The following is a 23,787-nucleotide window of genomic DNA, read 5'->3' on the forward strand; positions in this document are numbered from 1 at the left end:
TTTGAGTGAAATGTACTAGAAAGTAAGAGAGAGAGAGAGAGAGAGAGAGAGAGAGAGAGAGAGAGAGAGAGAGAGCTCTATTCTTGATCGTTGATTAATCTCTATCGATAGGTGTAGGTCATTCTAGACCAAACCATGTTAAATCATTGTTATCGTGGTTGCTCAAATTGACTCAAGCTGAGCTAAATCGGTAGTTAGTTATAGTTTCAGTAATTTGTCAAGTAATTTTAAGATTAATAATCTTCAAACATATACAAACCGTTTGGAGTCGTGATCCTCTGGGTATCTCCATAAATGTTCAATTTATCCATGTTAAAAGGAAACTAGCAATTAAAGAAAAGGCAAACAACCTAAAACAAGGCTTGCCTCTAAATTAAACCAATCCGACATCACAAACGCCTTCCCCCATGGCAATCAAGAAAAAAAATAAAGGTTAGAGTCTCATATGACCATGAGAGAAAAACAAAGATGAATTGGAATCAACATCTTAACAATTACTCGAGGAATTTTTTTTTACTAGAACTCGGTCACAAAATGAGGGTTCATGTTCTAGTGTGCTATTTCGACACCGAAAAAAAATTGAATGGAACCAAAACTCAAACACTGAATCAACCTCCTCCACGATGGACATCCTAACAAACCAATGGTCATCGGAACCAAGATTATTCGGGCACTCAGAAAAGCCACAAGACCGTGCTTGAGGGCGTGTAGACACTTGGGGCATCTAGTTCCGGCCCAAGCCCGGGCCCTCCAATTAGACGACCAAGAATCACGCCGGGCCAAGCCCCACAAAGCCACATCTAGGTCAATTGTGCATGATACTGATGAGTCCATCTGACTAAGCAAGTTTCTGCTCGCCCAGACCTAGTACCAAACGCGTCGTCCCCCAACCAGACTCAAAAGATAATTTAAAATTCTGTGCCATTTCTCGTTAAATTTATATTAAGAGAATTATTCCAAATACTTTTATCCAAGCCAAACCAAATTAGACAAATTTGATCGATTTGGTTGTTCAAAGCGTTTAAAACAGTTCCCTCCATTTTAGACCTTATTCGGACCATCCACACTCTTACTACTAAGAATGGTTTTTCTCGCTCAGTCATTGTACCCTCTTTACAATTTCTTGTACAAAAAATGTAACTATTAGTGTACAACGCATATACTATTAATAAAAACAAGCCTCAAGTCCATGTTGCTATCTACATGTATTCTGATGTTTGATCCATGTATACGCATAAAATAGGTGTTTTTACCGACTCTTAGTCTGATAGACTACCATGATGAAATGAGAATAAGATTATATTATTAAATGATGAGTGAGGTATTTACATAATATCCAAGGATCAAAATATCGGGACCGATGAGGTCTCGGTAAAATATCAACTATAACCGCTATCGTTTTATAAATATTGTTAAAAAAATCGAGGATATATCGATATCTTTTAATAGTTAAAAAAATTCGGCCGTATTTAAATTTTTTTTAATAAAATAAAATAAACAATTCATTTTTTTTAATTTTTTTCTTTATTTCTTTTATTTTTTTTCTATTTCTTATTCTTTATTCTTTATATATTTTACTTACTAATTTTACTTAAGTAGACTTAGTTTTATCAATATTTCCTTATTTATAGTTTATAATACATATAAATATATATGACAATAGTTATTTATTTGTATATATTAATATGCAAAATAAAAAATCAAGGTTTTGAATATATATATATATATATATATATATATATATATGTATATATATAATTATCATAATTTTAATTTTTGTATGTAGAAGAAAAAATCAAGCTTTTGAATATATATATATATATATATATATATATATATATATATATATATATACACATATAATTATCATAATTTTTTTTTAATAATTTTAATGAATATATTATAAATTATACAAAAAAATATTAGGTAACTAGCAATTAAAACGTTTGAGATTGCTATATAGTCAATGTTTCGTAAATATTAGGTAAATAGTCATAAAGGTGATGTAACATTCCTGATTTGCCCTTTCATTAAAATAAAAGGGTGTAGTACTTACGTCGATTTACACGTGTAAATACATGGACGTTGTCATTTATTTAAAATTTACGAAACCTTGGTTATATAGCAATGTGAAACTGTAAACATGGTTATATACCTAATGGACCCTAAATTATATCATTAATTCATTATATGTAAACAATAATCAATAATATTTGAGTTAGTATTAAAAATTAGTACATTTGAATACTATTTTATGATTTGTAATGTTTGTGTATATTTTGAATTTATTTGTTGTCTTGAATATGTAGCATTTGAGAACTATTTTATCATAATAATAAATTATTTTATATTTTGGATATTGAGACATATTTAGAATTTTATTTTAAATTATATTTTGTTATAGAATTTTGTCTATATACTGATCAGTAATCGATATATCATCGGTACCATCAGTAGTCGGTATTGAAATTGTTATTATATACCCATCGATATATCCGTCGGTAATCGATATATCAGTAAAATCAGAACTTCGATATCAGTATTTTAATCCTCGATAATAACCAACACTGGTTGCTACTGGCTACCTTACATGGCAAACAAATAAATAACCGCTAATAATCGTAAAGATTAAATACAAATGAAATATAGTATGGTGCATTCACTAGTATTATCTTCCACTAGAAGCATCAAACAATTAAACTGCCACGGCTATATTGTGCAATTGAACCCACCCATAGGCACATCGGTCCCGGATATTTTGCACTGTTGCTGCAGCCAAATTGACCGATTCCCAAATTCTGGTTAACTCTCTCTCTACTGACAATCTAGTGCTTGAATCCAGCTGCATTTCCCATGACAGACACGTTAATTTTAAATAGCCAAATCACCTAATTATTTAAAAAAAAAAAAACTACAAGGGGTGTTGCGATAACTTCATTGCCTAATCTAAATAAAAAGTAATTACCTCTTCTATGCAGTGAACCGTGTCCAAAACATGGCAGAAATATGTGAGCTGCTTGTACAGATCTGCTCCGGAGTACTGCGTGTCAATTGTGATACAAGTCAGTTTCACGGAATATATATATATAGATATATACACATATATATATATATATATACACGAATATATTTATAGATTGGACATTTGAAACCACAAAATTATGTAACAACTGTAAGAAGTTAACATGTACATAGTAACATCACTATGGTAGTGAACAACATTTCGTTATAACCAATGTTATTCCTCTAACAAAACACATTTTGTATGGAAAACCTTTCTTATGAGATGCCCATTGCAGCTTTGATAATTTGGGCACACTGTGCCTCTTTCAGAATCACCAAGTCGAGGATTGAAGCTACGAGTTGTGTATTTGCAAGTTTCATCGTCGCACTGAAGGACAAATGAACGAATGAGATTTTAACATAAAAAATATAAACAATCATTACCTTGATCACAGGTCCATTAAGTCAGTAAGGTAAAAGAGGTAATTACCGTCATAATGCACTTGTAGTACATGGAAACAAACCCATCTGCTTGCTTCTTCACCTATAGATGAGTTCACATTCACAGCGATTCCTCTATTATCAAGAAATGTACCAAAGCAAAAAGAGAGCAATCTAGAAAAGCAACAAGAATACCTGGTTGGCTATCATTGCAGGAGACAGCTTGCCTTCCTCGGGACATTTTGGGCAGTGCAATCTATGCCAAAAATTAAATATAGATTCTTCTTCTTGCTTCATTTTCCTTTCCTTGACTGACTTACAAACAGAACTGAAGATACCCGGACAGTCAAACGTTCCAGAGCAGCTGGGACATGACAGGACTAATGGCTCACATCCTCGATATCTGCAGCTTGGGCATGATTGTTATCAATTGTAGTTAGGTTAGTAAAGATGTAATCCAGAAGACAAATGAAAATCCAGCAAAACTAATCATTGGAAACCATAAATAAATCCATGATTTATAATGAACGTAGGTACCAAACTAATGTTTTTTTTTTCTTCTAAAGCTTCTTATCTTTTCAATGCTGATAAACATAGAAAAGTATGGACACCAAGAGGTAGTGCCATGGGAGGAAATATATACCAAACAAGATTACCTTTCCTCGGCATCAACGGAAAAGAGGAGCGGGCTAGAAGGATCGCTGCTTACTGCCGGACTACTTTTGAACTGAAAGAATAAAATAAAAGAGCTTAAGAAATCTGGCAGAAGCTTCGGTCTTTCTTGCGAATCATCTTTAAAGAAGGGGAACAATGTACCTTGGATGAGTCTAGTCCCAAACAATCAGCCAAACGTTCTGGGCTAGTACCCTGAATTGAAGCACAGAGACGTGATACCACAGGATGTATCTACCACACAAAAAAGTTTAGCCATCAAACAATGTGAAGTGTAAATGTAATAATTATCTCGGCGGATGTGAAAATCGGGTACAAAATGGATAAGATGATACCTGCTGAGACAAGTAGTATTCAATGTCAATCATCCATTTCCCAGCTTTTTTCAGCTCATCAGGATGTCTTGCTCGCACGGCAATTCCAGTTGAACCAACTGAACTAGTTCCCTGTTTGAAAATGGAACAATTGTAAACCACATGATGGAGAAACTCGTATACTACTCAAGAATTTAGACGGTTCGAGCGATTAAAGTAACTATAATACAAACCTGCTCACGGCAAATAATATAAGGGATTGTATCACCAACAGAGCAACCGGCGGTGTACCCACTTCGCTTCAGTCTTTGTGCGACCTACAAAATATCATTGGAACTTGTCTTAAAAGCTCAAATCGATAGGAGGACCAAAGATTGACAACACACAGCTAATATCAAAACTATATATCAAAATTACCAGAACATGTGGTTGGTTTTTGGCATCTGGGTAGGCCTCAGGTGATTTTGTCAAAGTTTTTGTGATGATATACTTCTCAAGGGCTACTTGTCCGTTTCTCATATCCTCCTGCGCCTAATGGGTACGAAAAATTGACTATGATCAATGGTTCATTTAAGCCGCCACCAACAGCTAAAATCGATTCAGCAAGATAGCAAAAATAGATTGGGACTCCCAAAACCACTTGGATTGATTGGAAGGAATCAACCAGAACCTAACAATTCAGCATGTAAAAAGTTGAAAACGGAATCTTCTCATGCTTTCCAATTCAAGTCGGCAAACTAATCTTGTGCTCAAGATAGAAGAAAATGATTCTATTGAGATTTTTGGCTGAGGCCTACTTTAGGCCTTATTCCAGCCATTGAATAACTTTTGGTCTTCAATTTTAGCTGTAGCTACTACATAAATGGATATAGAATAAAAAATGGGAACATACTTTAATTAGAGAGCTATGAATCACTTCAACGACATCCTCACAAGACCTGGGGACATAATCCAGATGGATAAATGTAAAATTTATATATCTTGAAATGGGAAAAGGTAAAAGTCAAAGCTGAATGGTCTACCCTCCCGATAAAATCTGACTTAAGCAGAAATCTCCAAGTTCCTTAGAGACTAAGCTCCAATCTCTACGAACCATATCAAGACCCTTACGCTCAATGACCTATAGCAAGAAATGAAAAATTATGCAATGTCTTGTTTTTCCCTTGTGAGTAATAGAGCAAAAATGGTCGTTAAGTTTTTGTATACCTCAAAGGGTTTCCCATCCTTGGACAGCACTTTTACAGCTGCATACTTTTTCTTCTTGAGAAGCAGCATTCTTTTGTACACACCATCAAGATCTATTTCTAAACATCTGTACTTTTTGTTAACCTATACGAACAAGAAATAGAGACTCATGCCTTTAAACTCTTTCAAACAAAAAAGAAACAAATTGAAAAGGAAAAATCACACCATGGACGTGAATATGCTGAATACATAGATATAAAATAATAAATAAAAAATAAACCCACAAATATTTTTGTTATTGTAATGAAAACAAATGAGGTCCAATACTTTTGTAAACCACGCAGAATAAACATTTTTCCCAGATATTCACATTTGAAAAAGAAACGTTAGCTCTTCTAACTCGTCAAACGGTCACATTTGCTCAAGGGGCTGGTTCTATATTTTTATCCTAACTCTAGTGTACCAATATTATTCTAAAATGAATTAAAGGCTTTCTTCTGCTTCTGCTCCTGCTTCTTCATTCTACTATTACAGCTACTACTATTTTTTTTTTTTTTTGGGAAATAGAGATTTTTTTTTTTTTTGGGAAACAGAGATATTTTGTAAGATTATATTTTAACAACCACGCAACCTTTGGACTGATTAATACAAGGAAAAATCACTAGACTTTCCTATTACTATAAAACTGTTGAGCCACATATGGACAGTAAAAAACTTCAAGAACATGACTATTATCATTAATAAAAAAAATGTACTGCACGAACTAGTTCTTCCTTATGATCTCACCTCTTGGATGACTTTTACAGCAATAGCTTTTGCTTTTGCTATATCATCTAAACCACTGTAAATCATAATTGAATCCGTATCACCATAGATAACCTGCCAAAGACCAAAATTGTATATTAAATAGCTAAACTTAACCATCCAATCATAAACCAATATCTACAACTAAACATCCATCAAACTATAAAGTTCAGATAAAACAAGAAACTACCTCCAAGTTTAATTTGTTCTGAACAAGATCAACGGTGCTTTGTAGAATCTCTCTTCCCTAATACGATAAATGTAAATTATGAATCCATGCATGATAAAAGCACTTTCTAGGTATATCTCTTTGGAAAAGTGATCAGCGTGTCCAACGAATTGCATGTGAGTCGCAGGAGCTTTCATACCTGGAGAGTAATAAGCTCTGCCAGTGGCTTTGCATAAAACCTTGAATTGGAAAATCCCAGACATCCATACATACTGAACATGATGAGAGAAAGTCAGACAGATAGAAGTAAATTCGCGTAACGACGAATGCTTTATTCAAGGGGGGGATAACAAAGTAAAAGCAAAAAATAACATAAAAAAAATGCTTGGGCCAACCTGTTTGCTGTGAGCTTCAATGCTTGTTGTTGAATGTCAAATTGTTGGACCTTTATTCCGGAAGCTGTCTTCATCCACGACTTCACCATTCTCCTCCTTTCAACTAGATTCTTAAGCAGCTGCAAAATTAGTCGAGAAGATATACTTCAGGCACTTTCCGAATAGACAAATAAAATTATACTTTCCAAACTTGTTATCAGAATGATTTATCATTTATAAAGCAAAAGCCAGAAGTTCTTGATACAAACAGCAGTTACATAATGCAAAAATCCACTAATCAGATAAGAACAAAAATTTACGAGAGGATTTTATCCGAGGAAATGACACCTCGGGTAGTACTCCCGGTGTCCTAGTAGATGGTAAACAGGACAGTTGACTTTCTTGAGATCTTTCCACTGTGGTAAAGCATATATTGTATTCCTGTAAACCAAGGTGTCAGCTCATAAACACAAATTTTTAGTCGGAGAAGGGCAGTATGGTAATAGATTAGCGTTATTGACCTGAATGATGGAAGGGTAAAGACTGTTGAAGTCTAAAACCAATATGTACTTATCGTACAAGCCTCTTTTTGGTTCCAAGACCAATCCACCAGCATATGCAGGTCTTTTTTTCCCTTTTCCGTTACCATTCTGAGAAACATCATCATCCAAAGCTGCTTCGTCAACATCCACCTCGTCAACATTTATATCTTGAGCACCTAGTCTACGTTTTGTCAGCTTTGTTTCCTTCGTGTGAGACGAAATCTTGTCTGGCACAATGTACTTCTTAGCATGGAACGCGTGCAATAAGAGATAGTCCACTCTCTGTGCCCGAGCACCCTAAAAATATGAATTCAGAGATCGATAGAGCTTAAAACTTACATTATCAGACTTGAAATAGGAAATGAAGAATAGACTATCTTGTACTTACTTGAAGAGTTTTACCCCACAAGTTACCACTGATATTAGTTAGCTGGCGTGTGAGGGGAAGAATGCTCAGGTGAAACATGAGTTCCATGGACAACCAGGCATCTGTCTCGCTGTATTCAATCTACATACACAGCGAACAATATAAATCACATGCCAACACCATTCTATAGAATTATATCCAGTAACCGGAGAACATAAATCTTGTACAGGTAGCTTGGGTTTAAGGGTATCACTGGAAAATCATACATCGCGTACATTCTGAATATTAAATTTATAACAACACCAAGGAAAGACTGACAGATTGCACTAAGCATAATGGACACAAAAACTGAATTAAAAAACATAGGGAGAAACAGACGAGAACCAAACCCGGCTAGAAGAGAAGAGATCAACTTGAACTTCTGCTGATTAATTTTTATCAATTACATGTACGATACATATAAAAAGATTACAAATTTACAAGACCTTTTTTATTTTTATTTTAATTTAAGAAGACCTATTCTTTTAGTAACAACTCAGCCTAAGGACTAGGAAACAGATTAACTGCCTAGCAACTTAACACCGCTACATTCCCCCCTCAAGCTGGAAAGTACACACTAAATAAGCCAAGCCTGATTGCTATGTCTTTAAACACTGGTTTGAATAGTATTTTTTGGTTAGAACATTGCTACTTTGCTGTGAAGATGGGACGTATGTTATGCTGATCTTCCATCATCAGCATAATTAGTTACATATTTCAAAATTTATAATTATATACATATTTCAAACTTTTATAATTAGTTACAAGCTGACACTTGACATCAGTGACTACTATAGGAGAATGAAAAACTGAACTGCCAGCATGCAAAATAAGCAACAAAGTATGAGTATCCGAATAGCTTATGGTACAATTATAAATTACAGATGTAAATATAGAAAGATAAAAAGATAGACAATTAATTTTTATTTATCAAGTAAAAGCATGCAATCTCAGTCTAAGTAAAAGCATCTTTAAACGTACTAGTTCCATGAGGGATTCCGCATTTTGGAACATTTGCGGAATATCGTGTGCTGTTATTTCCTTCCTGGCTTTGTTTAGTTGGGTCTTGGCAAGTTGCGTCAACGAATAGCTAACCTAGAAGGAGCCACATAAATATGAGATGCAGAAACCATTTAACTGGGATTCTCGCATTTTGTTCTCTACTGACTAAATACCATACATACCTCTCTCAATAGATCACGTGACATTAAATATGTGTCACATAAAAGCCGACCAGCAATGCAAGACATAATCCCTACGCTTGCTCCAGACCCGTACATGCTATTACCTTTGGAAAGCTTAGGCATCACTGAACGCTTAAGGCGACCAATTTTTGACCACATACTGCTTGGAACTTTGCAAACCTGAGAAATTCAGACATTTAACCATTTCCGAAATAAAGGAACCTCAGTAAATGAAGCATGCAGGATGCCATTGCTAATTGTGCATTTTATAACAAAGATAAGTACTCAAGCAAAGCTGAAGAAACGAATGCACAGGATAAAAAAAAATTAACAGAATGTTCTTAACAATAATAATTAGTAACAAAGAATGATACTATATGGTTATGCTATATAAATAAGAGGGGTTGTACTTGTTGCGGACTCGCTATCGTGGCGAATCCAAACAGGAGTGAGATCGAATCAGTTCTATCCGCTCGCCGTCGGGACTCCCACCAATTCACCAATGGGACGAGTTGGGAAAATTCGCAATTAATCGTGCGACAATTCTGTTGGGCGTCCGGACTCAATATCAACATCGAGAAGAGCAACATTGCGAGTATTAACTGCCCAGAAGAGGACTCTGATGCTATTGTCGTTTATTTGGGATTTAAGGAAGCTAAATGGCCAAAAAGCCACTTGGCCATGCCCTTGAATGAAAATCCAAGAAGAAAATCTTTTTGGGACCCAGTTATGTCTAAAGTGGTGAAAAAGACGTTGGAAATGCAGTTGACTCTTTAAGTGAGGAAAGACGACTCTCATTAATTTCGTCCTTTCCACGATCCCAACCTATTTCATGTCTATCTTCAAGATTCCCTGCGGGGATCACCGAAGACGTAGAGAAGATCATGAAACAGTTTTTCGGGAGGGGTTCGAAAACAGGCGATCTCGTGCAAGCGCCACATGGGATATGTGCTGGTTGAAAATATTAATGATTGTATCGCTTTATGGCTCTTTACATGATTTCATCTTGTAGTGACTTCAGAATGTATTCTTTAGCGGACTTGTGTAGGGACTGGTCTAGTATTTTGTAATTTTTTTTCCCTAGTGATTGCCTCAACTTTCGAGTGTAGGCTCGGGGATTCAGGGTGTTGCATACGATTAACGTTTGCTTCGGTCTTTTTAGCCTCTCTCGTAGTCTGGATTCGTAATTTTTCATGGCATTTCCGATTGAAGCAATTTAATGCATTGGCAAAATCCATTCAAGTCATATCGAAGTACGAATTAAAAGGATACACATTGGTGTGCATAAAAAGCATGAAATAAGGATATAAATCTACGGGATAAATAAGTAAAATGATTCCTGACCTGAGCTCGGTGGAGTAGAATATTGAGATCAAACCCAGATATATTGTGCCCCACCAGAACGTCACTGTCCAGCTTGTGTAATTCAATCATTAAACGGTTCAACAAAGCCCTTTCACTGCAACTCAAAGTTAATTGTGTGTGAATAATAGACGTTCTGATAGTTGTCATACTATAGTTCATTGGAGAGAGAGAGAGAGAGAGAGAGAGAGAGAGAGAGAGACTGGCCAAGACATACAAGTAAAGTGGTACCTGCTTTCAAAACTTATGACATTTGAGCGAGCCTGTGAGTTTCTCTCTGTGGCCTCTTTAGAGAATCCCATAGGAAATATTCCCCCATCGAGTTTACGGACAACGGTAAAATGACTTAGCATACTGGGATTTTTCCATTCTGATGCCAGCATTGGAGTGTCAATCTGAAAGGTCAGACGGCATACGAGGTTCGTTGAAAAAGAGATAAGCATTAAAGTAGCACCATAATAACGTACAATAAAATATAAATTCAGTTTTAAACTCCATACAAAAAGGTAGAATACTGTAATCATCCAACATCTAATGCTATGAGCAAAACATTAGTTGGAAGGGATTGCCACTATTGGACACAGAAGTACATTAAATTACACTTCCCATGCACTGGAATAAATTCCTTAAGACACGGACAATAAGCAAACAAACATGCCACCCAGTGATTTAGGGAAAGAGTATGCACTTAGACACAATTTTATAGAAACAAAGCCTGAGCTAAAGCCAAGAATACAAAACAGGGGAACAAAGCATGGGACTAAAGTGCAATTGCTCAGTCCCCTGAGAGCACTGCCAAGGAGTGATTTGTAGATTCCTTACACGAAGACAACCATATGCTATGATAAGTACCCTCAAGTAAGCCACTGAGGTTCATTCTTCATTCTCGAACCAACAATTTTTTCTTTCTTCCCCCAAACAAACAACAACACTGCCAAAACACCAGTCCTCACGGAATTAATCCTTTTCGCGCTGATGGTGGCCGGAGGGCTGAATCCCGAGAGACCTTCAAAAATAACCAACTCCATACAGGCCAAACAACAGAAACCGAGAAATTGGTGTTCGATGTTTTCTTTAGCTCTTCGATGTGCAGAATATGTCTCTGATTAACCTATGCAGTCTTGACTGTTTTCAGAGACAGCATCTTGCTGGATATTTGGACTTTCTTAGACGCTGAGGACTTCCATACAGGCTTGAATAAATAAACAGTGGGCCCAGATCCTTCTGATATCAAGGTCCTCGAGTACATATTCGCGTAGATTTTTGTTTGTTTGCTTATAATTAAAAAAAATACCCGAATGTAGATATTTAAATTAATTTTGTCTCGTTCAAATAAATGTCAAGTAGAAGCTAGTTCTAGTCTTTCCGTCAAATTAGGACCACAAGAACTAAGCACAAAATAAATTGTATGTTGTCTAAAATAAGTTAAGATAACAAACCTTTGCCTTCTTGCAGCAAATTATAGATGCGGCAATAATTTCATTCACATTTTGCTTCTCCTTGATAATTGTTTTCAAACTTATGGCCGTAACGACCACAGGAGGAGTCTCTATCGTTATCTTTGATGAAGTTGAAACTACCACGTGTTTAGGATTATCAATAATAACCTCAAATTTAGACCAGCTGACCTGTGACAGCATAAAAACGAATGGTGAGTGATTAATTGACAACATGAAAGATAAAACTTAAACAAGAAAACAGTCAAATGAAACAAGGTGAACAGTATCTAACTTACCCTCTGCGCAGATGGGCAAGTAGAAAACTTGGAAATTGAGAGCCAAGATGGTCCCTTTATTTTTCTTTTGACAAGAAAAAGCTCCAAAGTACTGCATAATATAATGTGTCAGATTCTCTTCCTTACATGAAAATTTTAACAGGCAGTCAACAAATGTGAACAAATCTAATAATTAGAGGAAGAGAGGGGATTTATCACTCCACATAAATCATCAAACAACAGAATGGGACTGGATAATTCTTTCAATACCTGGTATGCGTTCCTAGTAGAGCAGAAAATGTTTCCCCTCTTAGATCAGAAGGAAGTGGTGGGTCCTGACAACAGAATCAAGAACTGATATGACTAGTAATATAGAGGCGAGGACTTTAAAAACGATGGAAAGATAGACAGCCCATCTCCATATTAACGCATCACGACATCTTTGTAAAAAAATGTAACTAGGTTAGCTTAAATATGTGATCTACGTGGATTATTATTTTATTCATATGCTATCGATGTACCTTGAATGGATAATTGATCTTTAATACATAATTCTCCCCAGATGGTATGTCAGACCGCTCGAAGGCATATTTCCTCTGAAAACCATTTTGAGTTGAGCATCAGCCATAAAAACAAAATTAGCCTGAACAAAAGAAATGAAAAATATCCACAGACAACCTTAACTGGAGCCATGCAAAAATTTGATACGTTTAGATCTAACAAATGTCTTGTGATGTCATTCTTCAATCTGGAAGACGCATCCTAAGATAAGAAACAAAGAGCATGTAAAAACAAAAAACGAATAACAAAAAGACCAAACGAATTCGAACTTCAATGCACCATTGATTCATAAACTTACTTGCAGCTTCTTGCGAAAATCGGCAGATGAAATTCGAGACTCTTCCGCGTCTTTTTCGAGCCTCGACATTTCATCAAGGTCGAAAACAGACCTATTTGGAATAGCGTACACACACCTTTGCATGTTCTTGACTACTACACAGCAACTGTGATAAGCAGCTCCAGATCTGACCTGTATATTTCAGTCAAATATGGTGTAGGGTCAATGTTACGAAGCTTCAAACACAAATAATAACAAAATAGCAGGGCTTCTGAGAGAAAAGACAGGTTGTTTGAATTTATAAATATAGGTTGCCAGAGGGTGATATCATCAAAATGACAATCTTACCAGAAAATCAATGTTTTTTTTTTTCTTTTCTTCCACAAAATGATAGCATACGCGAAAGTGTGATAAATCATCAGGAAAAGAGATACAGACAAACTAGAAGATAATTCAACCAGAAATTATGAGATCGTGGATATGAATCTTTGACAACATCTCCTTTTTACCTTCCCAAATAGATAGAGATTGCCTGCATTAGCACCATAAAGCTCTTCATAGGCATCAAGTATGTAGAAGCGGAACGACCCATCCGAATCCAAATCAAAATCCAAAATCTCCTCACTGTTTAAAGAACAGCCTCCGACATCACCACCATTTCTCACCGCCTTCCACTCGGCTGTAGCGATAAAAGCTGAGTCCTTTTCTTCTCTTGTAAGTTTCGCATTTAACGGAAAAACCTCCTCATCCGCTTGACCTGATTCACAATTTCGCTCACCTATACCGCGATCGTGACTATAATTCAAGACGGAGCCTCCATTTCCAACAATTACATCCGATTCGGAACCAGTTGAAACCCTAGAGGAGGCTCTGCGCAACGATTTGACGCTCCTTGCGGTGATCGGAGGGAGTCTCTTCCGCGTCTCTCTGTCAAACTCGAGCTCCGCTATAATATCGTCGACGATGCTGTCGGAGGAAAAATCTTTGGCTCTCTCGTCTTTGTTCTTCATCAGTTCGGCAGCGGCGGAGAGCGATACTGGCGGGAGTTTTTTCTTGCGCAAATAGAGAATTGATGACAAATTTATTTCCGTATTATTTTATTGGTTTGGGAAACTTGTGCTACTTAAAAAGACCATAATATCCTCTAATTATTCGAATAACATTCTCATTTTCGAGGTTCCCTCTCATTTTTTTAAGCTCAACCCACTAACCCTACATAAATACATAAAGAAGAAAAGAAAAATTGGTAGTTAACTCAAACTGTTTTTTATTTTTTGTTTTCTAATTTTTGTAGTTGTACTGAAAAACTATTTTGTAGTTGTTTTCAAAAAGCTGTTTGGTACAGTTTTCATTTTTGTTTTTGAGAAAGTGAAAAAACTGAAAAAAGTGTTTGGTATAGTTTTCATTTTTGTTTTTGAAAGAATGAAAAGACGAGAGAAGAGAAGAATTTTTTTTTCAAAAACACTTTTTATTTGTTTTCAGTTTTCTTTACTTTTTTCCAAAACAACTTCAAAATTTTTTGAAATTTTTTTCCGAAAACACCTTACCAAACACATTTTCCAGTTTTGTTTCCTATTTTCACTTGAGAAATTTCATTAAGTGGGCTTAAAAATTGATTAAATATCAAGATTAGACCCTAACTTTTTAAAATATCTAAAAATGGACTTTTGGACCCAAAACGGACAAATATACCCCTGTTCTCTATTTGAACTCATTCGCGCCTCTCTCCCTCTCTCCTCCATTTCACTCGTTCAAAACAAAGAAAAAACTGAGAACTCCTACGATATTGTACGACGGCATACGATCTTGTACGAGCCAATACAATATAATACGATAAAGGACGATGGCGTACGATGGAAACGCTTCAATCTTCGGCGGCGGTGAAACACAGAAATCTCGAGCTCAAAAGTCATCTAAAAAGGTAAGTTTTCAACTAATTTGTTGTTAAATGTCTTTGGAAATAGTTAGAATAGGGTTTATGAGTTAGTATTAATCTTATTTGAGTTGATTTGAGTTGATTTGGGTCGGATTTAGAATGTTAGGGTTTGAAATTAGGGCCAGTGTACGATGAGATTGATGCATCGTACGATGTCGTACGATGCTGTACGATGTCGTACGATGAAATTCATAGAGCTCTACGATGCGATACAATGGTGTACGATGGGTTTATGTTTTCTCAAAAATTGTCGTACGACTTTGTACGATGTCGTACGATGCGGTACGATGCTATACGATGATTTTTAAAAAACTTTAATTTCTTGTTTTACGATGATATACGATGTTGTACGATGCTATACGATGATGTTTTTAAAAATTTTAATTTCTTGTTTTACGATGATATACGATATTGTACGATGCTATACGATGATTTTTTTAAAAAATTTAATTTCGTGTTTTACGATGATATACGATGCTGTACGATGCTATACGATGATTTTTTTTAAAAATTTAATTTCTTGTTTTACGATGATATACGATGCTGTACGATGCTATACGATGATTTTTTTAAAAAAATTTAATTTCTTGTTTTGTGATTCTGATTTAATTTTGTTGTTTTTTTTAGGACAATTTAAACTACATATACAACGTCTCATTCCCGGGGCGTATCACGTACGGTGGGACGGGGATCTTGAAGCTTGTACGGAGTAGATTCGATGAGCTCGGGATAAAAGAACGAATCCTCGGGACTCCGTTCAAGCAATTTTTTACGGAGAGCGAGCTTGGTTTCTCACCGGTGCTCGTACATACTCTCCTTCAGAAGAAGATCGAGGCGACAGTACGCGGCGAGATACATTTTGGTATCGGAGGCAAACGAGTACGATTTGGACGCCTCGAGTACGCACTCGTCTCGGGGATGACTTATGAAGACGGTCCGACCAAAGCCGAACAAGACGAGCGAAAGAACGATGGATTGATCACGGATCACTTGAACGGCGTTGCCGGAAGCAAGTTGAGCGCGTTGATCAACGCGTTCACCATATGTCGAAGCCCTGACGCTGCGTTCAAGCTCGGGCTGCTCGTATTCGTCTACGGGTATCTTCTGGGGCAGCCGGCCAACAAAGCCATCGAAGAAAGGTGGCAGAAATTTCTATACATCGTTCAAGACCTCCCCTTCTTCTTCAAGATGCCTTGGGGAAATTTGAGTTGGGCAGAGACGTATTCCAGCTTGTCGGTGAACCTACGGCGTTATCACGAAACGCTGCAAAAGAAGTTGAAGGACAAGCCGGATGTGGCACAGAAAGAGGCCAAGTACACATTGACGGGTAATCTCCATACCCTTCATTACTGGGCGTACGAGGCTATCCCAGAGATCGGGATGAGGTTCGGGTCGAACCAGGGGATTCGTGTGCCCCGGATGCACTCGTGGTCTAGTAATGTGCTCATAATGGGCAAAGACATCGAGGCGGTCTTGAATAAAAAAACGGTAACTTTTTTATTATTTATCGTTTATTAATGTATTTTACATTATTTTGGAATATTGGTAACGTTTATTAATGTATTGTAGGTGGGTGTTCTTCAAATGCTGAGACCAAGGGCACCAGAGAAAGAAATGTTCACTCTCCTCGAGACACAGACGAGCAAATGTCTGTATCCCATAGACGTCGAGGGCGAAGATGCGACAGAGCCGCGAGACATCGAAGAAGAAATAGATCGAGTCGCGACTGTTGCAAAAGATGCCATCGTCGGAGACTCCGACGACGAACACGTGTCAGACACTCCACGTGTTCGTCTTGCTAGTCCGACCACTCCCGCAATGGGATCGAGGCCTACAGCGACCTCTCGCGCCGACATTCCCGAGGCCTTTGTCATAACACGGGAAATGTGGGGAGAAATGCGAGCTTCCCAAGAACAACTGCGAGCATCTCAAGAACAACTGCTAGCATCCCAAAAACGAATGATTCAGTCACAAGGGATAGTCTTACGTTCTCTTGCCACGACCGGCCGTAGAGTTGAGCGCATGAGTGTTAGACAGGTTAGAGTTCAAATTTAATTTAACGTTTTAAAGTTGAGTTTAAATTTAATTTAACGTTTTAGAGTTAAGTTTAAATATAATTTAACGTTTTAAAGTAGAGTTTAAATTTAATTTAACGTTTTAAAGTTGAGTTTAAATTTAATTTAACGTTTTAGAGTTACGTTTAAATATAATTTAACGTTTTAGAGTTAAGTTTAAATATAATTTAACGTTTTAGAGTTAAGTTTAAAATTTAGAGTTGAGTTTAAATTTTAGAGTTGAGTTTAAATTTTAGAGTTGAGTTTAAATTTTTTTGACAAGTTTAAATTTTGTGACATATTTTATTACTTTGACTTTCAGCTTTCTATGTGAAGGAGGCTGAACATTTTGTTCGAGGACGCAACGGGCTTGCCTGGGGGTGAAATTCCCACGACCCAAGATGATGGTCGTAAACGCCGGACCCCTCCTCCTCCTCCTCCTCCTCCGGCGGCTAGTCAAAAGCCGGCGTCTCCATCGCATGAGGCAGAGCCGTCTTCTACGCATCGCGAGTCATCGAAGAAGTCAGAGCCGTCTTCTACGCATCGCGAGTCATCGAAGAAGTCGAAGAAGCCATCTTCAACGCATCGCGAGTCGTCGAAGCGATCGGAGATCAGGCCGGTGACTTCTCCCAGGTTGTCGACGTCTTCGTCGAGTCCTCGTAGAGAAGACATTTCGGATAAGCTACGCCCGCTCACAACTCCTCTAAGGAAAAGACAGAAGGCACAGCTTACTCCGGCACGTCCAGATCGGCAAGTGCGACAGAAGACGTCGCGTTGGTCCGAATTCACTGATCCGACGAGGCCCAAGTATTTGGAAAAGCCGATCCCCAAGTTCAAGCCGTTGAAGGACGCGAAGCAAAAAGAGTTTGATAATTTCGTTAAGTGGTTGCGGATAAAAAAGTGGGACGGCAAATTCATGGAGTCTGTTCGACTGAAGACGTGCGACGCAGACACGATTTTCTTCGACACGATATTGACAGAAACCAAATGGCTACATGATTCGGTACGTTATTATATAATTTCACTTTTTCCAATCAATTTAAAATAACGCTATATGTTTGTAATGTCTCAGCATATTGATGCTATGATTCACATGGTTCGGGCTCGCCAACGAGGTCTCGACGGTTATCGGCAAGACGTCCGAATCATGGATTGTCGGTGGGTCCAGCACGTGTACGGCCGATTCAGAACGGAAGAAGCGAACATCAACAAGGTCATCGAACTGGGAGCAGAGCCCGAACCCGTGGACTGGGACATGAGGGCAACTATTAGCCCGATGACTGGGTATAGGGACGCCGATATTTTGCCTTGGGATGGTGCTCGAGAGATCCTGTTCGTCGTGAACTTCCAGAACCTTCATTGGTTCACATTTCGGATCGACATCGAGGCCTGGACCATTACCGTCTTCGACTGCCAAAAGGATCTCATGCAGTCGTCGAGACATCAAAAGGACTTCACTGAGCTGATGGAGGTACGTAAAATGTTATGTTATTCACAATTATTACCTTAGAGCAACAATTAATTAAATTATAAGGGTTACTTAACATTGTTAAAATGTTTATTATTCAGACTTGGAGTCGAGCATTTGCTAGGGTTGTGGCCATAGGTGGTTTCTTCAAGAACCATCCCCACTCTTACCGGGAAAGTGAACATGGTGAAATTAAGTTCACTGTGCCGACGTGGATCGTCGATGACAAGGTCCCACAATGTGCTTACAGGTAAACAATTATCTTTTTATTGACAAGTTATTTTACTAGTTATTTGAACTTTTTTTTGACAACTTTCTCTAAAACAATCATGTTTTTATTGACAAGTTATTTTAGAAGTTTTTTTTTTTTTTTTACAAGTTTTAATTGACAAGTTATTTTACTAGTTATTTGAACTTTTTTTTGACAACTTTCTCTAAACAATCATGTTTTTATTGACAAGTTATTTTAGAAGTTTTTTTTTTTTTTTAACAAGTTTTAATTGACAAGTTATTTTACTAGTTATTTGAACTTTTTTTTGACAACTTTCTCTAAACAATCATGTTTTTTCAAGTTATGTTTCAACTATTTGTGACAACTTATTCTTGTGTTGTAGCGGTGATTGCGGGATGTTCGCATTGAAGTATGTCGAGCACGTAGTACTGAACGAATCATTTGACACTCTTCAAAGTGAGAATATGAGAATGTTCAGGAAGAAATGGTGCGTGGACTTATTCTACAACCACCTTATCCCGTGATTTTGTATTTTCGGATGTTTATTTTTTATCTTTTTGGTTTTCTATGTAATAGTACCTTATAAACATATTATCGAGATGGTTTGTTGACTATTGTGTTTTTTATTGTACCTTATAAACATGTAATTCAATTAAAGAGATTCACAAAAAAAAAACATAAAAAATTCACACATTCACAAAGGGTTTAGAACTCGAGACATTTATAAAGAACTAAAGTTGCATCTTGACGCCACTGACAAGCTTGCTTTTCCATCATAGCTTCATGTAGGATTAGGATAGTGTGTAACTAACTTGTTCATTCTAGATTAGGATAGTTTGTTACAAATAATCAATATTCTAGTTTTTTTTTTAGATTCTAGCAAAAGTTTCCTTTTATTAAAAAAGAAAAATAGCTCACTAAGCTGAATTAAATTAAATTAACTAAAATAGTTAAATTCAGTTACTTCGAACTGGTGAGCTATTTTTTTAATAAAATGAAACTTTGCCAATTTTTAAAAGGATAGTGGTCTATTGATTGTCCCGTATAAAAAGGTCCATGAGACGGATGACACTCCATTAAACAAGATAAAAAGGTGACTCAAATAAACGTTAAAGTTTTAAACTTAAAAATAAAAATAACACACAAAGTCTAAAGTTTTAATCCCTCCAAGTGCATGTTTTTCTGTTATGTCCCCTACCACCACATTTCCCGCATTTTCGCTGCACGACAATCTTTTCGCCTTGAGATGGGTATCGATTAATTCTTCTTCTTCCTTGTTTACTTTTCTTCGGTCGACCGGCTTGCTTCTTTTCAACGGGTTCCGAAACTTTCATGTTTTTTATCTCATCCGGGACATCCCATTGATCTTCATTGCCAACCGGATATATGGCTTCCTTGTACATCTCAATCCACGTCTCCTTCAAATAAAAGTCACTGCATAACGAGTACACGTCCACGCTTCGATGTTGGGCTGCTGCGATAGAATGCTCGCACGGGATATTCAATTGTTGTGGTAGTCCGCAAGTGCACGTCTTCGCCATAAGGTCTACATCGAAATCACCTCTTACGTCTTTGACATGACATTCATATAGACCAAGTCCGTACGCATTGACGAACTGTGCCTTATTATTTAGCTGTGCGAGATCATTTTGCCACGTTGGTGTCAATTTTGTGTTCAACTTGTTCGCTATCTCTTCTCGTTCAAAAAACCAAGTTTGGAGTGTGAATCGAATAAACTCGAGCAACGTCGTAATGGGAAACGTCCTCGCATTCCTTGTTTTGTTGTTGAAGCTTTCTGCGTTGTTGCTCGTCATTAGGTCGTACCTATATAAAACATACTTGATTTATATAATCAACGACATAAAAAATTCAGTACAAAAGAAGTTCTAGACTCTTACCGTTTTCCAGGAAAGAAAGCTCTGGCCCACCGATCGACACCAACTTCTTCAAGATATTTTGCCATCTCGACATCCTTACGTCTCAACTGTCTAAAATTAGCTTCGAATGCTGTTTTACTGAAGGCGTAAGCCGCATCGTAAAGTTCAAAGCGACAATGGTCTGTCTTGAACTTGTGTTGGACATTCAGTTGTAAATGATGGTAACATGCTCCGTGAGGGATACCAGGAAACACAACCTCGACACCATGTATGATGCTAACGTGACGATCGGATATGAACGCCAAATTAGGTACGTCTTCACCGATAGCTTCTCGCAATCTTCTCAAAAACCAAATCCAAGAAGCATGACACTCGCTATCTACAACTCCGAATGCAAGTGGATATAATTGTGAATTCGCATCCATTGCAATTGCGCAAAGCAACTGTCCCCCGTATTTTGTCTTCAGAAATGCACCGTCCAATGCTATGACCGGCCGACATGCTTTGAAGCCTCTACGACACGCCCCAATGGAAAAGAAAGCATACTTGAATTTATCACCATCTCGCACAAAGTCTGTTAACGTCCCAGGATTCTTTTGCTTCAACATGTACAGCCAAGACGGTAACTTCTGGTACGATTGTTCCGGCGTACCCCGCACGTACCCAATAGCTTTCTCCCTGGATCTCCAAGCTTTCAAATACGATACGTTCACACCCCATCTTGTCTTCACTTCTTCCCTGACGTTATGCGCCGAATACTCCGCCATAGAGTTAATTGAGTACTTGTCTTTAAATACGTGACCGATGACCCATGGTGCCGCTCCTCGATGGCCCTCTGTTCGAACAACACGCCCACATGAGTGTTTACCCTCGTACGACGTAATCTCCCACATCTCAGACCACTGCACGACACCCCTCAACCTCCATGTGCATCTCTCGTTTTTGCATAGAACATACCATCTCTTTTTCGAAGAAGATTTCACTCTAAATTCGAAATTATGTTTCAACGCGTACAAGTGGATATGTTTCTTCAGTTCATGCTTGTTTTCAAATTGCTGCCCAATATATATTTCTTCTGAGCTACCTGTTACTTTCAAAGGTTAGTTAAACAATATGTGGTTTCATATTATACTTGAATCTCATTTCAATCCACTTAAATTACCTGTAGAAGAATGACTTGGATAATGACTCGGGTTTTCCTTCACAACATCATCGGCGCTGAACTCGGGTGCTTTCCATGAATAAGGAACGATAGGTGATCCGATCATCGGAGGCTCACGCTGACATTGACCCGATGGTTCACAATGACCCGTTGGTACCGTAAACGTTTCCACAAATTCTTCATATTCTTCGGGATTGGCAAATTCTTCAAATTCTTCACCTCTACCATTGTTATCTCCGTCATATCCATCACTATTCTCTTCATCACCATCGCAACCTTCGTTTTCATCACCTTCGCCACCTTCGTTTTCATCACCTTCGCCATCTTCGTATTCATCACCATTGTGTCCATCATATTCGTCACTGTTGTGATTACAATCTCTATCACGCCTGTATACTTCGTCACCGTTTCCGGCACCCTTGTACTCGTTAAACAAGTCATCGTCACAGCCACCGTCTTTGTTTTCAATTATAGGATGTTTTTGTCGATCCTCGATAACAAGAGTATTCCGTTTCTTCTTCGGTTCATTGCGAGACACCATTCCAACTTCCACATCTTTCCCTTTACATAGTCCTCGATACGCAATAGGTGCAATGACCTCGATCTGTTTCGGTACCAAACTTACACAGAGTGGAAATCTATTACGATATTTGTGCTTCATAAAATGCGAAACATCACCATTGTCCTTCAATACGGCAGGACCTACTGGAATTGTACCGACTTCGTATGGGACTTCGAGTTTTAAGTCGAACGCGAATCTGTCTAACTCGAACTTCTCGTATAAGAAATCTACTAACTCCGTGTACGTTACCTCTTTCGGAATTACAAATGCACGAAATTCTGCATTGGTGAAAACCCATTGGTGTCCTTCCTTCTCCCAAGTGCCGTTAATCATGACAAAAACTGCAAAAAAACAGTCAAACTATGCAAAATAAGCTTCTATATCGCACACCATCGTACTGCATCGTACAACATCGTATACCATCGTACACTATCGTACATCATCGTACATCATCTTACTGATAGACATCGTACTGCATCGTACAGAATCGTACATTGTAAAAGAGGCATCGTACGGCATCGTACAACATCGTATACCATCGTACACCATCGTACAGCATCGTACAGAATCCAATTTTTTTTCTAAATTTCATCGTACACAAATTTAAATTTCATCGTATACCATCGTACAAACAAGTTAAACCCAGATTTTGGACTTTGTTTTCAGATCTGATCGATTTTTTATGCTACATTCTATCATATACATTCATAAACTTTGTAAAAATGATTAAGTTAGTAATCTTACCCATGATTCTTTTGAAACCCGCTTAAGTAGAGAGGATTTGAGTGGATTTGAGTGGATTTGAAAGAGTTTGAGCGAGTGTGAGAGTGAGAGTGAGGCTGAGCTGATATAGTCTCAGGGGCATTTTTGTCCATTTTCGGTACAAAAGTCCATATTTAGATATTTTTAAACATTAGGGTCTAATCTTGATATTTAATGGGTTATTAAGCCCAATTAATGAAATTTCTCTTTCACTTCTTGAAAACTCAAAAACAGTTTTTGAGTTGATAACAAACGCTCCAAAAATCTTCAAGCTTACTCGACGACCATCGTTTATTAGGCTACACTTATTACTTATAGTATGTCATGGTACTAATTAATATATTTTAGCCTGAAAAAAAAAATATGTTCAGAAATATTTAAGTTTGAAAAAAATGTATTTAAAGTTTTTTTACAGACATTTTTATCTTTCTGATAAAAAATAAATAAAAGGTCCATTAGATAAATAGTTAAATTAAACGTTTGACATTGCTAAATAACCAACATTTTGTAAATCTTAGGTAAATAGTCATTTTCATGTATTTACTAACATAAATATTAGATAAATAGTCACCTCCATATATTATGTTACGTCATTATTTATGGCTATTTACCTAGATTTACGTTTACCAAACGTTGACTATTTAGCAATGTCAAACGTTTAAATTGATTATTTTCCTAATTTTTTTATAAATAAATCGGTAAGAATAAACACTACTTGTGTCTAGA

General features: G+C 37.2%; 3 protein-coding genes across 3 annotated transcripts; 1 reads left to right on the forward strand and 2 right to left on the reverse strand.

The window, feature by feature from the left end:
• Nucleotides 1-2,488: 2,488 nt before the first annotated feature.
• Nucleotides 2,489-13,196, reverse strand: LOC149389604 (DNA polymerase alpha catalytic subunit-like). The gene is made up of 30 exons (XM_089623267.1): nucleotides 13,030-13,196; nucleotides 12,849-12,932; nucleotides 12,692-12,766; nucleotides 12,441-12,505; nucleotides 12,192-12,282; nucleotides 11,896-12,084; nucleotides 10,688-10,851; nucleotides 10,439-10,553; nucleotides 9,095-9,274; nucleotides 8,892-9,005; nucleotides 7,893-8,012; nucleotides 7,484-7,801; nucleotides 7,311-7,403; nucleotides 6,984-7,102; nucleotides 6,788-6,860; nucleotides 6,610-6,666; nucleotides 6,402-6,494; nucleotides 5,637-5,759; nucleotides 5,453-5,550; nucleotides 5,323-5,368; nucleotides 4,848-4,961; nucleotides 4,664-4,747; nucleotides 4,452-4,562; nucleotides 4,261-4,350; nucleotides 4,101-4,171; nucleotides 3,640-3,847; nucleotides 3,494-3,547; nucleotides 3,275-3,391; nucleotides 2,966-3,040; nucleotides 2,489-2,842 (listed from the first exon to the last, which is right to left on the reverse strand). The coding sequence occupies exons 1-30, from the start codon at nucleotides 13,150-13,152 to the stop codon at nucleotides 2,696-2,698; spliced, it is 3,411 nt and encodes a 1,136-aa protein (XP_089479393.1). The 5' UTR covers nucleotides 13,153-13,196; the 3' UTR covers nucleotides 2,489-2,695.
• A 5,026-nt stretch (nucleotides 13,197-18,222) lies between these two features.
• Nucleotides 18,223-19,350, forward strand: LOC149389605 (uncharacterized). The gene is made up of 3 exons (XM_089624309.1): nucleotides 18,223-18,469; nucleotides 18,568-18,716; nucleotides 19,081-19,350. Exons 1-3 carry the CDS (start codon nucleotides 18,254-18,256, stop codon nucleotides 19,220-19,222), a joined length of 507 nt encoding a protein of 168 aa, XP_089480435.1. The 5' UTR covers nucleotides 18,223-18,253; the 3' UTR covers nucleotides 19,223-19,350.
• Nucleotides 19,351-20,893: 1,543 nt separating this feature from the next.
• LOC149389606 (uncharacterized) lies at nucleotides 20,894-22,818 on the reverse strand. Its single transcript, XM_089622677.1, has 4 exons — nucleotides 22,738-22,818; nucleotides 21,738-22,254; nucleotides 20,959-21,659; nucleotides 20,894-20,914 (listed from the first exon to the last, which is right to left on the reverse strand). Exons 1-4 carry the CDS (start codon nucleotides 22,816-22,818, stop codon nucleotides 20,894-20,896), a joined length of 1,320 nt encoding a protein of 439 aa, XP_089478803.1.
• Between the last annotated feature and the right edge of the window lie 969 nt (nucleotides 22,819-23,787).

This window comes from Urtica dioica, chromosome 8, assembly GCF_054948205.1.
Source record: "Urtica dioica subsp. dioica isolate 48M chromosome 8, U.dioica_male_clone48M_v1_H2, whole genome shotgun sequence".
Classification (NCBI taxonomy): Eukaryota; Viridiplantae; Streptophyta; class Magnoliopsida; order Rosales; family Urticaceae; genus Urtica; species Urtica dioica.

What these genes read in the sequence shown, in the direction of transcription:
- LOC149389605 (XM_089624309.1), top strand. Translation starts at nt 18,254, where the DNA reads ATGAGGGCAACTATTAGCCCGATGACTGGGTATAGGGACGCCGATATT. An exon ending in ACTTCACTGAGCTGATGGAG is followed by an intron (nt 18,470 to 18,567) that starts GTACGTAAAATG and finishes TTTATTATTCAG; the next exon opens with ACTTGGAGTCGAGCATTTGC. An exon ending in GTCCCACAATGTGCTTACAG is followed by an intron (nt 18,717 to 19,080) that starts GTAAACAATTAT and finishes CTTGTGTTGTAG; the next exon opens with CGGTGATTGCGGGATGTTCG.
- LOC149389604 (XM_089623267.1), bottom strand. Translation starts at nt 13,152, where the DNA reads ATGCAAAGGTGTGTGTACGCTATTCCAAATAGGTCTGTTTTCGACCTT. An exon ending in TTTACCCTTCCATCATTCAG is followed by an intron (nt 7,404 to 7,483) that starts GTCAATAACGCT and finishes CTTGGTTTACAG; the next exon opens with GAATACAATATATGCTTTAC. An exon ending in TTCATAGCTCTCTAATTAAA is followed by an intron (nt 4,962 to 5,322) that starts GTATGTTCCCAT and finishes CGTACCCATTAG; the next exon opens with GCGCAGGAGGATATGAGAAA.
- LOC149389606 (XM_089622677.1), bottom strand. Translation starts at nt 22,818, where the DNA reads ATGCCGTACGATGCCTCTTTTACAATGTACGATTCTGTACGATGCAGT. An exon ending in GTAAGATGATGTACGATGAT is followed by an intron (nt 22,255 to 22,737) that starts GTACGATAGTGT and finishes AATGAACCGAAG; the next exon opens with AAGAAACGGAATACTCTTGT. An exon ending in ATCCACTTGCATTCGGAGTT is followed by an intron (nt 20,915 to 20,958) that starts GTAGATAGCGAG and finishes GTTTTTGAGAAG; the next exon opens with ATTGCGAGAAGCTATCGGTG.